The 15,932-nt window shown below is 36.1% G+C and overlaps 1 protein-coding gene across 4 annotated transcripts in view; it reads left to right on the plus strand.

Moving 5' to 3' along the window:
- Window positions 1–15,932, plus strand: part of UPF2 (UPF2 regulator of nonsense mediated mRNA decay) — a 111,548-nt gene that overhangs the window by 16,582 nt on the left and 79,034 nt on the right. For all 4 annotated transcript variants that reach the window (XM_077758514.1, XM_077758515.1, XM_077758513.1 and 1 more), the window contains exons 4-5: window positions 4,576–4,736; window positions 11,765–11,962. In XM_077758514.1, coding sequence (XP_077614640.1) covers window positions 4,576–4,736; window positions 11,765–11,962 — 359 coding nt within the window. The remainder of the gene's footprint in view (window positions 1–4,575; window positions 4,737–11,764; window positions 11,963–15,932) is intronic.

Genomic DNA, 15,932 nt, shown 5'->3' on the forward strand with positions numbered 1-15,932 from the left:
CTCACCAAGTTAGAGACAGATAGAAGGACCCAAAATAATGTAAAATAAGCACCTCAGTGTGAGAAGGCTTGCCTTTGGTAGATGCATTTGAGACACATTCTAATTCCAATGTTAGGTACCAAGTGGATAATTTTAATTGGGGAGGCAGTATGTATAGTGCAGTAGTTGTGAGCATGGACGCCGGAGCCTGGCTACATGTGTTCAGATCTTAGTTTGTCATTTACCCAGTTCTGTAACTCTCAGCAAGTTATTTCACATCTTTGTGCTTGAGTTTTCTCTTCTGTAAAATGGAGTAACGTTAGCACTCTACCTTGGAGATAAATGTGAACGATGCAGTGAATTCATGTGTAAAAGCACTTAATAACAGTATCTGGCTCATTGTAAGTATTCAGTAAATGTGGTTTATAATTTGTAATATTTTGCCTGCTTAATCCTTCAGAAACTTGATGAGAATGTCTCTTGTGCCTTTTTTTGATTTTGAAAATTTGTATATTCTTAAACTTTCATAGCTTTTAAAAAATTTCATTTTTAAAATAATGTGAAACAACAGTAAACAAAAGAACAAGAAGGCCAAGAATAAAAATGAAAAACAACAACGACAACATGTCTCAAGACTAGAATCTTTTGAGACATCTATGACTTATGAGATAGAATGATCCATTCAAGAGTGGACTATTTGATATTTTCTCTCAGTTTTACAGTGTTGAATTAGTAATATAAAAAAACACTAGAAATCAAAGATTGATGTATCTTAGGGTTGCTTCCAGACAGTGCTAGTTCATCATTGGGTGAAGGAGGTCTACTACCTTGTATTTTTATATAATGAATCAGATTTGGAATTAATTTTGTTTCCATTGCTTCCTTTTCGTATCTTCAAAATGGTTCCAGTAACTCCCTATTGTACAGTGATGTCATGAGAAGGGATATAGTCATTTATAATACCTTGAACAGTGATACTAATACAGGGAACTCCTGTTATGATAAGGATTGGCAAACTATGACCTGCAGGCCAGATAGAACCACCACTATTTTTTGTACAGCTGGTGAGCTAGGAATAAGAATGGTCATTACCTTTTTAATTGGTTCAAAAAAATAAAGTATTTTGTGAAATATTAAAACTATATGACATTCAAATTTCAGTGTCCTTGAATAAAGCATTATTGGAAAATAGCCTCGTTCATTTATGTATTATTGCCTATGGCTGCTTTTGTGCCATATCAGCAGATTTGAATAGTTTAACAAGGACCATATGGTCTGCAAAGCCTAAAATATTTATATCTGGCCCCTTTGCAGAAATATTTTGCTAACCTCTGATTTATGATAGTCTCAAAAAGAATGGCTTCTAGTCAGCATTCTGAATATATGTGCTTCTGGAAGAGATTGTAATTAAAATGATATATGATAAATCATATATTCAGCTTGATTTTGCATAGTGATAGGTTCTCATAGAATTCTCAGAGGAAATTTTGGTGAGATTTATTTTACACTGATGAACAGAATAGGTACTTTGGTCAAATGTGCTGTGTAATGTTTAGTTCTCTCATACGGGTCCTCTAAAAATATCTAAACTGAAAATCTTTTCCAATGGGCTTCATAAACATAAAAAACTGCTATATATAAAACATTCATTAAAAAATGTCTCAATTTCATTCAAACCTCTAAATGATTCTAGGGATTTTGAATGTTCAGGTGCCTATGATGCATTTATTTCTCTGCTAGAAACCTATAGTCTTAATACATCCTCTGTAGTTAGTCTGGTGTTTAGTAAATGGTCAAGGAAAATATGTAGGACTGTTTAAGTTTTGTGTGTAACACCTCTTCCTGTGCCATTTAAATTGGTATCTTGTATTGCTTGCCAAGGTTTCAGTATAAGATATGATTAGAAAATACATCTACCAAAATCTAAGCTTTTTTGGGGGTGACTGTTCTCATTAGGTAGTAACCTAAGCACCTGTAAGTTAAGCAGTTTGATGAATTAGTACTGTTAACAATTTTGATCGTGGGATTGAGATTAGGGAGTGTGAGGAGTTACCTCTGGAGCTTCCGAGTTTTAAATTGGTTCCAGGATGACTGCAAAGGAACTGGAATGCATACATAGGCAATTGTCGTAGAATTACATCACTTTTAATTGATCCAATGCAAAGTCCCAGGCAAATGTTTGAAAATGAGGTTGATATTGGAAAAAGAGTGTTTGTTTTCTGTTGTGATTAAATAGTCATCACTTTGCTACTGCCTATGTATCATAAATCCTTAGTGAATATTGTTTAACCTAAAACTGGATGTATGCACTTTAAATGACTTTGAGTGTTGGAACTTGTTAGAAAAAGAAAGTTCCAGGTTCTGTTACTTTGAAACATTTTCCAGTTTCTTTTCAAGTACTGAAATAATTTTGCATCATCTTAATTGTCATTACAGGTTCTGAAATCCCTTAGAACTGACATTATCCCTCTTAACATAATTTGCTACGGAATAAACTGCTAAGGGGGTGCCTGGATGGCTCAGTTGATTAAGGGTCTGATTGTTGATCTCACCTCAGGTCTTGATCTCTGTTGTGAGTTCAAGCTCCGCTTTGGGCTTCATGCTGGGTGTGAAGTTTACTTAAAAAAAAGGATAAAGTTTTTATTAACATTTTTTCTAATCATACATTACAGAACATATTAGAGTAGCCTACTTTTGAGCATTATTTATTTAAACAGTTTAATTTTAGTGGCTTTAACTTCAAAAATGATGATTTCTAATTAAAAGTTCTAACAAGTTCACTCATTCAAAGTAATAGCAGTCATTGTTTTCATGGGTTGAGTATTTTTGAAAGCTTTGAGTTTAGAATTCATTGGTAAAATTTACTGAGTGTTTTTTCCTGTAAGATTAGTTTAAAATAAATGGTTGAAGAGAGAAACTATTCTTGTTGATAGAACGATATTGTCTGATGTAGTTTTTTAAAAAAAATTTGTTTGCTTACTTAGAAAAAAACATTTTTTTACTGTTTCTTATTTATTTCTGAAAGTGAGAAAGCATGAGCGAGGGGTGGGGGAAGGGTGTCAGAGAGAGAGAGGGAGACACAGAATCTGAAACAGGCTCCAGGCTCTGAGCTAGCTATTAGCACAGAGTTCAGTGTGGGGCTCGAACCCATGAACTGTGAGATCATGACCTGAACCGAAGTCGGACGCTTAACCGACTGAGTCATCCAGGCGCCCTGTTTTTTAAAAATTTTTAATGTTTATTTTTGAGACAGAGAGAGGTAGAGCATGAGTGGGAGAGGAGCAGAGACAGAGAGAGAGGGAGACACAGAATCCTAAGCAGACTCCAGGCTCTGAGCTGTCAGCACAGCTGACACAGACCCCGAGATCATGACCTGAGCCAAAGTTGGATGCTTAACCAACTGAGCCACCCAGGTGCCCCTTGTCTAATATAGTTTTAAATCGTGTGAAGATTTCTCATTTTAGATCCTAACAGACCAGATTTGGGAAAAAAATTGGATTTAATGAATAATAATATATGCATTGATCTATTTTGTGCTTATAATAGGAGCCGATACTCCTAACATAAAAAAATGTTAGCTGCAATGTTACAGCATTTAAACAGAAGTTTATGTGGGTAGGAATAGGGTAAGATAGAAAAATTTGGAAATTGTTCCAGCCAAGCATGGATGATTAAATGTAGTCCTTGTTTTTCACTTTATTTTCTGTAACTTTTAAGAAAATAGCATCATAAAATAACTCATTTTTTTCCCTTTTCACAAGAAAACTCAAATGACAAGTAATAAATTTAACAATTTGAAGATGATTTAATTTACAGTTGGCTTTTTGAAACCTATATTGCATTAAGATTTATAGATTTCAAATATTACATTACATGTGTGTGATAAATAGTTGCATTTGTAGACATCTCAACTGTCTATATATAGATTTTTGCTTGAGTATAAATTTTGAAAATTTTCAAAGGTTCTACATTTCTAATTATAGTGGCTTATTAGTGAACTGTTTGTAGAGTGAAATACTATTTGTGTTCTCTGCTCCTGAGATGACCTGACCTTGCTTACGTGGGTTGCTCAATTAATATTTGTTAAATGGATAAATAACTAGCACTTGTGCAGTAAACAGAATTGGCTGTTTGGAAGATGTGGTCTTTTTCAAAAGATAATCTTGATTCATATCATTGTAAAAGTTGAAGGATACTGATTTTATAACCCATTGTTTTTGAACAGTAACTTTTTAAGGTATATTAAGTATTTTTGATTAACAGTATGTCTGAAGGGGGTATGACTTTAACAAAATAGTTTAAAAAATAATTTATGTTTTGTGGCATTGTTAAATTTTATATATCTCCTGGCGTAATTGTTAATTACTCTTAATGTTCTTTGAAGAACTAATGTTGAAATCTAATTATCTAAGTGAATTTGATTGTACTAGTTTTAATTTCAGATACATCTTGAAAACTTTAATGAAAATAATTTGAAGAAAATCATGCTAATAAGCTTATGTGATAAAATCAAAATTTGTGGAACGTTCCTAATCTAATACATGATCACATCTACTTTGATGAGTTTATCAGATTATTTCATCATTCGTTTTATAGGCGTATTCTCCATTCTAAAGGGGAGCTAAGTGAAGATAGACATAAACAGTATGAGGAATTTGCTATGTCATATCAGAAGCTGCTAGCAAATTCTCAATCCTTAGCAGACCTTTTGGATGAAAACATGCCAGATCTTCCTCAAGACAAACCAACGCCAGAAGGTAAGATAACCCTAAAAACACTGATATTTCAGTAAGCACTATCTCTTATTTTTACTTTTGTCAGATGTATATCATTAAAGATTTAAGTTTTCAACATGGTTTAAAGTTTTTTAAATGAGGAAGTAGTATTAAGACCTAATAAGAACTTTGCAAAGCTACTAGTTGAAATGGTCCTCTGAATGGCAAAGGCTTTGCACTTAACAATAATTAACTCATGATCTTATGATGTATTCTTTTGGTTCTTTTGTATTAAATGTCTTTGGATTATATCCAATAGGGACCTGTCTTATACCATACTTGGGGTTATAGAAAGATTTACTTTCTTTCTCGGAGAGGTAATAAAGTAGATTGGATCTTTGGGGTTCTAATTTTTTTTAAGTTTATTTATTTTGAGAGAGAGCATGAGTGGGAGACGGTCCCAGGTAGGCTCCAATCCGTCAGCACAGAGCCCAACATAGGGCTCAATCTCACAAACTGTGAGATCATGACCTGAGCCAAAACCAAGAGCCAAAGACAACCAAATGAGCCACCCACATGTCCTTCTAATATTTTTATATTTATCCTTTTTTTTTAAGTTTGTTTATTTTGAGAGGGAGAGTGGGAGGGGCAGGTAGAGGGAAAGTGAGAGAATCCCAAGCAGGCTCTGCACTGTCAGTGCAGATTCCAATGAGGGAATCAAACCCATGAACCATAAGATCATGATCTGAGCTGAAACCAAGAGCCCCAATCGAGCAACCCAGGTGCAATATTTATCTTTATTTTTAATATATTGGTTTTGAATGATACATTATCTTAAATCGTTATTTAGAAGTAAATCTTGCAGTTTTATGAGGTAAATTTTTATTTTGTGAGATGGGTTGTTTTTTATACTATTTCAGAGGTGTTTTAAAGTTCCTTTTTGATTGTCCATAAATTGGTAGGGCACCTAATACATTAATCTATCATACCAAGTACTTGATAAACTAATTATATTTATATTTGTAAATGTGTTGATACGTCACTAATCTTGAAGCTATCTGACAATTCTGTTTACTGAAAAATTTTAAGAGTAAGGTATTTGTAAGGTATCTTTTTATAGCACAAGAGTTATTTTGTATTTTATATCTCAATAAAAAATATGTATTGCATACTACAAATGCATTTATTTTATTTATATTTAACAATGTATATAATCCCTACTATTTTTTCTATTTAGTGAGCCTCAAACTTTTTGATTTCTTAAATGAAGTTCCACTTGGGGTGCCTGCGTGGCTCAGTCAGTTGAGTGTCTGACTCTTTATTTTCAGTTCAGGTCATGATCCCAGGGTCATGGGATTGAGCCCCACGTCGGGCTCTGCACTGACAGTATGGAGCCTATTTGGGATTCTCTCTTTCTCTTCCTCTGCCCCTCCCCTGCTCACACATGTGTGGAGCCTGGATGCAGGGCCTCATCTCACAAAGCCTGAGATCCTGACCTGAGCTGAAATCAAGAGTTAGATGCTTAACTGAGAGTCGGATGCTTAACCAGCTGAGCCACACAGGTACTCAGAAATAAATCAGTCAGTTAAAACCAATGCAGAAATGATGTAAATGATAAAATTAGTAGACAAAGAAATTAAAACAATTATAACTATTTTCGTATACTCAACAAACTAGAAGACATTTTTAAAAGATATTTTCACCAGGTATAGAAATTTAGGGTGATATTTTTTTTCTTTCAATAGTTTTTTGCATGTGGTGCATTTTTCTTTTGGTTGTTTTAAAATTTCTTTATTATCACTTAATTATGATGTGGTGTGGTGTGGTTTTCTATATGTTTCTTGTGCTTTGGTTCACTGGACTTCCTGAATCTGTGAATTTACAATTTTCATCAAATTTGCAAAACCTTGACCCTTGTGTCTTCAAATATATTTTCTGTTACTCTCCCTCCTGCTATGGAGATTTAATTACAACTGTTAGGTGGTTTGAAGTTGTGCTTTGTAGTCTTCAGTACTTTTTTGTCTGTTTTTGTATTGGATAGTTTCTCTTGCTGTGTCTTCAAATTCATTGATCTTTTTTTTTTTTTTTTTTACAGTGCCTATTATACTGTTANTAGTTTTTGTCTCTAACCTGGTTTTATTTTCCATGGTCTCAAACATGCTCAGTCTATCTTCGAGTTTGTTGGGTATATGAAAATAGTTATTGTTTTAATTTCTTTGTCTACTAATTTTATCATTTACATTATTTCTGCATTGGTTTTAATTGATTGGGTGATTTCTATAGCTTTGTATTTTTTTCTACTTCTTTGCATGTCTGATCACATGTACTGGGATGGTTGCTGGATATATTTTTTTTAATGTTTATTTTTGAGAGAGCATGAGTAGGGGAGGAGCAGAGAGAGAGAGAGACATACAGAGGATCCAAAGTGGGCTCTGCACTGACAGCAGAGAGCCCAGTGTGGGGCTTGAACTCCTGAACCGTGAGGTCATTACCTGAGCCAAAGTCCAGCCCTCAATTGACTGAGCCACCCAGACACCCCACTGCTGCATATTTTTGTATTCTTAGAAATATCATTGAGCTTCATTATGGGGCACAGTTAAGCTACTTGGAATGTTTTATCCTTTTCAGGTTGATTTTGTTAGGTCAGAGCAGCTGTTAGTCTAGGGCTAATTTTCCATATTACAGAGGCAATGGTCCTCTCTACTCTACCCGTTTTACCATGAATTGGAAGTATAAGTAGTTATTTTCCCATTCTCATCCAGTTCCCTCATAGGTATGGGCTGATCAGTGTTTGGCTGAACATTCAAGGGGAGCTTTCTCCTGATCTTTGAGGTCTGTATATGCTTTCTCCTTTTTGGTACTCTGTCCTGCAACAGCTAGCCACATAGATGAGAGTAGTCTTGCCGGACTCAGCTTGTCCTCAGCTCATGGAGACTGCTGGGGTCTGCTGTACTTCTCCCTTACTTGGCTGTAGCTTAGAAAAACTTACCAGGTATGGGGCGCCTGGGTGGCTCAGTCGGTTAAGCATCCGACTTCAGTTTAGGTCATGATCTCACGGTTTGTGGGTTTGAGCCCTGCGTTGGGCTCTGTGCTGACAGCTAGCTCAGAGCCTGGAGGCTGTTTCAGATTCTGTATCTCTCTCTCTGACCTTCCCCTGCTCATGCTGTCTCTCTCTCTCAGAAATAAATAAAACATTAAAAAAAGAAAAGAAAAAAAAGAAAATCTTACCAGGCAATAAGCTAGGGCGGTTAATTTTTGGGCTCAGTTTTTTAATTTCTTCTCTCTAGGAATCACTTTCCTGTGCTGTCTGATGTTGTGTTCAAAAACTTATATATATTGTTTGGTCTTTTTAGTTGTTTTAGGTTACTGGTACCTCATCCTGGCTTGGAGAAGCCTCAGCTTTTCAGTAATCAGAATATCTGTTCTTGCCATACAAAATGAGATCATATTATATATACTATTCTGCATCTATTTTTTTATTTTAGTTTTTATTTTTTAAGTGTTTATTTAAAGTCCAGTTAACATACAGTGTAATATTAGTTTTGGGTGTATAATATAGTGAGTCAACAATTCCATAGGCATGTGCATTTTAAATTTAAATATGTAAAGTTAGGGATGCCTGGGTGGCTTGGTTGGTAAAGTGTCTGACTTTGGCTGAATCATGATCCCACAGTTTGTAGGTTCAAGCCCCGTGTCAGGCTCTGTGCTGACAGCTCAGAGCCTGGAGCCTGATGCAGATTTTGTCTCCCCCTCTCTCTCAGTCCCTCCCTTGCTCACTGTTTCTCTCTCAAAAATAAATAAAGATTAAAAAAATTAGAAAAATTATATATAAATTTAAATATTCTTCCAAAGAGATTTATATGCCACTAGCTGTATGAGAATGTTTCCTTACACTCTTACTATATTGTAGTTGTTGATTTTTACCTTCTGAGTGAGGTTGAGCATCTTAAGTTTATTGGCTGTTTCACATATGTGTTTGTTTCTCTGTGACACACTGATTTGAATCCTTTAATTCTTCCTTTTTCATTGTCATTTTATTTTATTTTTTTAATTTTTTTTTTTAATGTTTTATCTATTTCTAGGAGAGAGAGAGACAGCGTGAGCAGGGGAGGGTCAGAGAGAGAGGGAGTCACAGACTGAGACAGGCTCCAGGCTCTGAGCTGGCAGTCAGCACAGAGCCCGACGCGGGGCTCGAACCCACGAACCGCGAGATCATGTCCTAAGCGAAAGTCGGACGCTTAACCGACTAAGCCACCCAGGCGCCCCTTTTATTGTCATTTTAATAAAATATTTTTTAATCGAATTGTAAAGGCATTTTACATATTAAGGAAATTATTCTTTGTCATATGCATTGCAGATAGTTTCCTGTGATTATCTATTGCTTTTTTTTTTAACTTTGTAGCATTTTTTTCCCCTTCTCAGAGGTTGATTTTTCACAATTTATAATTACTATGCAAATCAAATCCATTTTTCATATATGTAAAACATTCGTGCATATTATAGAGTAGAAAGTGAAAGCCTCATATCATGTGTATTCCATTTTCCAAGGTACTGGTACAGTTTAATATGAATCTGTCCAGACCTTTGTAATATAAAATATTTATGTAAAATACATAATGAGATATTGATACATAGCTTTATTGTTAGTTTGCATGGCATGTTAATTTGCATGACTTGCTTTTCTCTTTCAATAAAGTATTTTTGAGAAACTACTGAGTCCGTTCAGGTAGATATACATAATTTTTTTAGCATCTGATTAGTGTTACAGAGTGTATAAATATCAGCTGATATCTTACTGGTAGATACTTAAATTCTGTCCAATTTTGCTCTGTTACAAACAGTGCTATAGTCAACATCTTTGTGAATCTTTCACATTTTTTGTTATTTCGTTGGTATAAATTCCTAGAAGGAATTTTGTAGGATCAAAGATTATACTTAATTTAAATATTGATGGGTAGAGATTACATTCCCTTAATGCTGTATTAATTTATATTCTTAGATAAGATATGAGAGTGCTTACTACCCTACTATCTTGTTAACATTTAATGATACCAATCTTTGTTAAATATAATCTAATGGGTCAAAATGATAAATGTCTTATTTAACATTATCCTGATGAGTACTGAGGTTAAGGTTTTTTTCCTATACTCCTACTTAGCTGTTCAGAGGTTTTATTCATTTTTACATAGGGATCTTGGCCTTTACTTGTAGGGATCTTTATATTCATGAATATTAATTTTTTTGTATGGATATTGCTAGTATTGTCTTTTAGTTTGTCCTTTGCTTTTGTATATATTTTTCATTAAGCAGAAGTTATAAATTTATCAGTCTTTTCCCTTATAGTATATGGTTTTAGTGTCCTGTGTTTAAATATATTTGGTATGCGACATATAAGTAATGCATCAGGTAGCCAGTGTTCTTTTGTTTTTCTTCTTGTTCTTCTTATGAAATGAGTAATTTTTTTTTTTTAGGTTTACTTATTTATTTTGAGTGAGAGAGAAAGAGAGCAGAGCGGGGAGGGGCAGAAAGAGAGGGAGAGAGAAAATCCCTTATGCAGGGCTTGAACCCACGAACTGTGAGATCATGACCTGAGCCAAAACCAGGAGCTGGATGCTTAACCGACTCAGCCACCCAGGTGCCCCTCTTATGGTTATATTTAATCTACATGATCTGGGGCGCCTGGGTGGCTGAGTCGGTTAAGCGTCTGACTTTCGCTTAGGTCATGATCTCTCGGTTCGTGGGTTCGAGCCCCGCATCGGGCTCTGTGCTGACTGCCAGCTCAGAGCCTGGAGCCTGCTTCAGATTCTGTGTCTCCCTCTCTCTCTGACCCTCCCCTGCTCGCGCTGTCTCTCTCTCTCTCCTAGAAATAAAAAAAACCAAACCAAAACAAAACAGAAACATTAATCTACATGATCATTCTCCACTTGTGGTTTGGAGAGAAGCACAGTGAGAACAGATGAATTAATGAATGGTCTCATGATCATGAAGTTGGAAATTAATTCTCCTGATCTGAATTTAAGAATTTAGAGTTGTATGTAAAATGTAGAGCATGTATATGTGCATGCATGTATGCAAATGTGTACATGGTTTTCTACCTTCTACTGAAATATCTATATATTTCTTCATCTTTTCTTCCATTATTTTCTAGTTATTTATCAGTTGACCATTTATAGCAGTCTGCCCTATACCATGGATTATGCCAAAAGGAGGGACACTTCTTAATTAAAAGTTTATGGTTTACTTATGGGATGTCTGGCTGGCTCAGTTGGTGGAGTATGTGATTCTTTATCTCAGAGTTGTGAGTCTGAACCCCATGTTGGGTATAGAGATTACTTTAATAAAAAATCTTAAGGGGCGCCTGGGTGGTTCAGTTGGTTAAGCGTCTGACTTCAGCTCAGATCATGATCTCGCGGTTTGTGTGTTCGAGCCCTGCATCAGGCCCTGTACTGGCAACTAGCTCAGAGCCTGGAGCTGGTTTCTGATTCTGTCTCCCTCTCTCTCTGCCCCTCCCCTGCTCACACTGTCTTTCTCTCTCTCTCTCTCTCTCTCAGAAATAAATAGAAACATTTAAAAAATGTCTATAAACTGTCAAAAATTTTTTGAAAACTTAAGTTTTTTTGTTTTACTTGTGAAGGTGATTGTGATGTAAGTGGGACAGAGGGTTGGGAGTCATAAAGAAAAAAAAAAGTGCTTCATGGGAGATTGGGATGTTTTAGGAATGGCCAGGCTTATGTATTTCTTATTTGGGTTTTAAGTTTCATGAAGCAGGACTAATATATCAAATGGCTACTTAATGTCATAATAATTGCTTAAAACATTTAAGAGAAAAAGCATCTTTCTCATATGCTGTCTTCTACCTTGTCCAGATTTGGAGCTTTACTTAAAACACAATTGATGATTTGACGTTAAAGATAGTTTTGTGAACAATTCAGAGTACTTGTTGATTGAAAGAAGCTTATTTTAACACTTAAGGTTCATTAGTTGTGAAATTGAAAATATAAAATATCTTGTGTGGTTTTCCATACTAAACCTGAAATGGTTTTAATTCCCTGTGGCTTATTTTATTGTAGAACATGGGCCTGGAATTGATATCTTTACACCTGGTAAGCCTGGAGAATATGACTTGGAAGGTGGTATATGGGAAGATGAAGATGCTCGGAATTTTTATGAGAACCTCATCGATTTGAAAGCTTTTGTTCCAGCCATCTTGTTCAAAGATAACGAGAAAGGTTGTCAGAATAAAGATTCCAACAAAGATGATTCCAAAGGTAAATGCTAGAGGATAAATATTTACATTAAGTGCTATAAAAATTGGTTTCAAAATGGTATTTATAAAAGTTTTTTTTTTAGTTACTAGTTTTGCAGTATGAACATGAGTCATTAGATTAAATGATTGACAGTAATGCAATGGAGCATGAAAGGGTGATAATTGATATTTTCTGCAGTGCTAAAACAGTTATGTTAATGTAAAATAATTTGAAAAAAATTTTTTTCATTCTAAAATTTTTTGAGATGGTATGAACAGGGGAAAGGGTCTGAGGGGTATGGGGTAGGGGGAGAATCTTAAAACAGTCTCCATGCTCAGTGCAGAGCCCAACATGGGTCTGTATCCCACGACCCTGGGATCATGACCTGAGCCAAAATCAAGAGTTGGGAGCTTAAGCAACTGAGCCACCCTGGTGACCCTAAAAATGTTTATTCATAATGTAATCAATTCATGTGAGATCTTGGTAAGACTTGAATTTCTCTCGGTGGGATTGTTAGGAAAAGTGTTAGTTCTGTAGTACTTTTTACCTGTAATGCTCTTTCTAGGCCAGATGTCCTTGACTCCTTATGAGGAGGAGTTGCTTTAGAGAAATCACAGCTTTGAGGTCATTAGTGGGAGGTCCTGAATGCCAGTCACATTGTTTTCTAAAGGGAATTCTGCCAAACTATGGAGATGGAGGAGAAATGGGATGGAACAGTGCCAGGGATTTGAAGAGATAGCAGATAAATATATATTATTAATGTTTGTTTATTTTTGAAAGGGAGACAGAGTACAAGTGGGGGATAGGCAGAGATAGAGGCACACACCGAATCTGAACCAGGCTCCAGGCTCTGAGCTGTCCGCACAGAGCCCGACTTGGGGCTCAAAACCATGAACTCTGAACTCATGATCTGAGCTGAAGTCAGATGCTTAACTTACTGACCCACCAAGGCACCTCCAGATAATTTGTTTTTAAATGTGCTTTTGTATTCTTTTTTTTTTTTTTTAATGTTTATTTGCTTTTGAAAGAGAGAGTGTGTGTGTGAGTAGGGGAGGGACAGAGAGAGATGGGACAGAGGATCCAAAGTACACTCTGGACTAACAGCAGAGAGCCTGATACAGGGCTCAAACTCATGAGCTGTGAGATCATGACCTGAGCCAAATTTGGATGCTCAACTGCTCAACTGACTGAGCTACCCAGGTGCCCCTGTACTTTTGTATTCTGATGTATTTATTAGGGAACCCATTTAAAAACGTAATAGCAAGTGGGGCCTCTGAGTGGCTCAGTCATTAAAGCATCTGACTTTGGCTCAGGTCATGATCTCACAGTTTGTGGGTTCGAGCCCCACATCAGGCTCTATGCTGACAGCTAGGAGACTGGATACTGCTTCGGATTCTGTCTTCCTCTTTCTCTGCCCCTCCCCTCCTCACACTCTGTCTCTCTCTGTCTCTCAAAAATAAATGTTAAAAAGTAATAATAATAAAATAATAGTTAGTAATTTTTATTTAATAATCATTTCATGCCAAACATCATTTTAGTACTTTGTAAGTAAAAAATTGTTTAAATTTCATAATAACCCTGTGGGGCAGCCATTCTTGTTGTCCCTGTTTTGAGATGAGGAAACTGTGGCACAGAGCGGTTAAGTAACTACACAGGGTTAAGTAACTTACACAGCTAGTAAGTGGTAGATCTGAAATTTCAGCCATGTTAATTAATGACTTGGGCCCTTAATTACTGTGTTATACTGCATTTCAAGTTATGTTAAGATTAGTAATTTCTGTGCCTTACACTAAAACTAGGAAGTAGTAGTCTTTGCTTTGATGTACAAGTATTATAACCCCTATATGCAGAACATTCCATCACTCCTGTATCCATTGAGCAGTTTCTCTCCATTCCTCCCTTCTTCTAGCCCCTGGCAACTACCAGTTTGCATTCTGTGTCTGTGGATTTATTTATTTAGCGTTTTATATAACTGGAATCACACAATATATGTATGATCTTTCAAGTCTGTCTTCTTTTACTTATCATGTTTTGGAGGTACATCAATTGTGCATTTATCAATACTCCATTCTTATTTATGAATGAATTATATTTCATTTTGTGTGTATATCACAAATTATTTTTCCATTTATTCATTGGTGAACTTTTGAGCTGTTTCCATATTTTGACACTGTGACTTGGGCTGCTATGTTTGAGTCCCTACTTTAAATTTGTTGAGTATACACCTAGGAGTTACAGGGTTATGTGGTAATTCCATTTTTAAAAATGTTTATTTATTTATTTATTTTTCAGTGCTCCTTTTTTGAGCGAGAGAGACAAGAGTGTGAGCGGGGGAGTAGCAGAGAGAGAGGGAGACACAGAATCCAGTGCAGGCTCCAGGCTCTGAACTGTCAACATAGAGCCCAACTTGGGGCTTGAACCCAAGACCTATGAGATAACAACCTGAGGCAAAGTCAGATGCTTAACCAGCTGAGCTACCTAATATTCATTTATTTTTGAGAGAGAGAGAGAGCGAGTGTGCGTACATGTGTGTGGAGGGGAGGGGCAGAGATAGAGGAAGACAGAGAACACCAAGCAGACTCTGCACTGTTGAGTGCAAAGCCCAATGTGGGCTCAAGCTCATGAACTGCGAGATCACAGCCTGAGCTGAGAATAAGTCGGATGTTCAACCAACTGAGCTACCCAGGCAACCCTGCTGTTTTTGTTTTTCAATTTAAGTGTAGTTGACATATAATGTTATATTAGTTTTAGGTGTACATTGTATAATGCTCACCACTATAAGCATAGTTACCATCTGTCCCCATACAAAGTTATTACAACAGCTATGGAGTGGGAGAAGATACTAGGAAATGATATATTCGATAAGGGGTTAATATTCCAAAATGTATAAAGAACTCCTACAACTCAACACCAAAAAACCAAATAATTCAATTAAAAAATGGGCAGAGGACCTGAATACACATTTTTCCAAAGAAGACCTACAGATGAAAAGATGCTCAATACCACTACTCATCAGGGACATGCAAATCAAAACCACAGTGAGATATCACCTCCCACCAGTCAGAGTGGCTAGTATCAAAAAGGCAAATATCAGGTGTTGGTGATGATGTGAAGAAAAGAGAACCTTTGTGTACACTGTTGATAGGAATATGAATTGGTACAATAACTATGGAAAACAGTATGGGGTTTCTTCAAAAAATTAAAAATAGGAATACTATACAATCCATGATTTCTACTATTGGATATATACCCAAGGGAAACAAAAATACAAATTTGAGAGCATATATGTACCCTCTTTATTGCAGTACTATTTATAATAGCCAAAACGTGGAGGCAAACTTAAGTCCCCATCAGTAGATAAATAAAGAAGATATGGTATATTATATAAAGTGAAATGTTAGTCATAAGAAAAAACAAAATCTTGTTGTTTGCAGTAACTTGGATGAACCTAGAGGGTGTCATGGTAGTAAAATAGGTTCGACAAAGATGAATACCATATGATTTCACTTATATGTGGAATCTGAAGTATAAAACAAATGAGAAAAAAAAAACAGAAACAGATTTATTTATCTTTTTTAAATGTTTTATTTATTTCTGAGAGAGAGAGAGAGGCAGTGTGTGCAGGGGAGGGTCAGAGTGAGAGGGAGATATAGAATCCGAAACAGGCTCCAGGCTCTGAGCTAGCTGTCAACACAGAGCCCGATGCGGGGCTCGAACCCATGAACTGTGAGATCATGACCTGAGCTGAAGTCGGAGCTCAACCGACTGAGCCACCCAGGCGCCCAAGAAACAGATTTATTAATACACCCAAGAAATGGTGGTTGGCATAGGGAAGGGGTGCAGAGGTTGGTTGAAATAGGTGAAGAGGATTAAGAGATAGAAACTTCACTGTTTAAATTTAAGAACTCCCAAACTCTGTTCCACGGTGGTCGAACCATTTTAACATTCCTACCAACCATGTACAAGGTTTCTCTACATCCTTGTCATTACT

This window comes from Crocuta crocuta, unplaced genomic scaffold (assembly GCF_008692635.1).
Source record: "Crocuta crocuta isolate KB4526 unplaced genomic scaffold, BGI_CrCroc_1.0 scaffold32, whole genome shotgun sequence".
Taxonomy (NCBI): domain Eukaryota; kingdom Metazoa; phylum Chordata; class Mammalia; order Carnivora; family Hyaenidae; genus Crocuta; species Crocuta crocuta.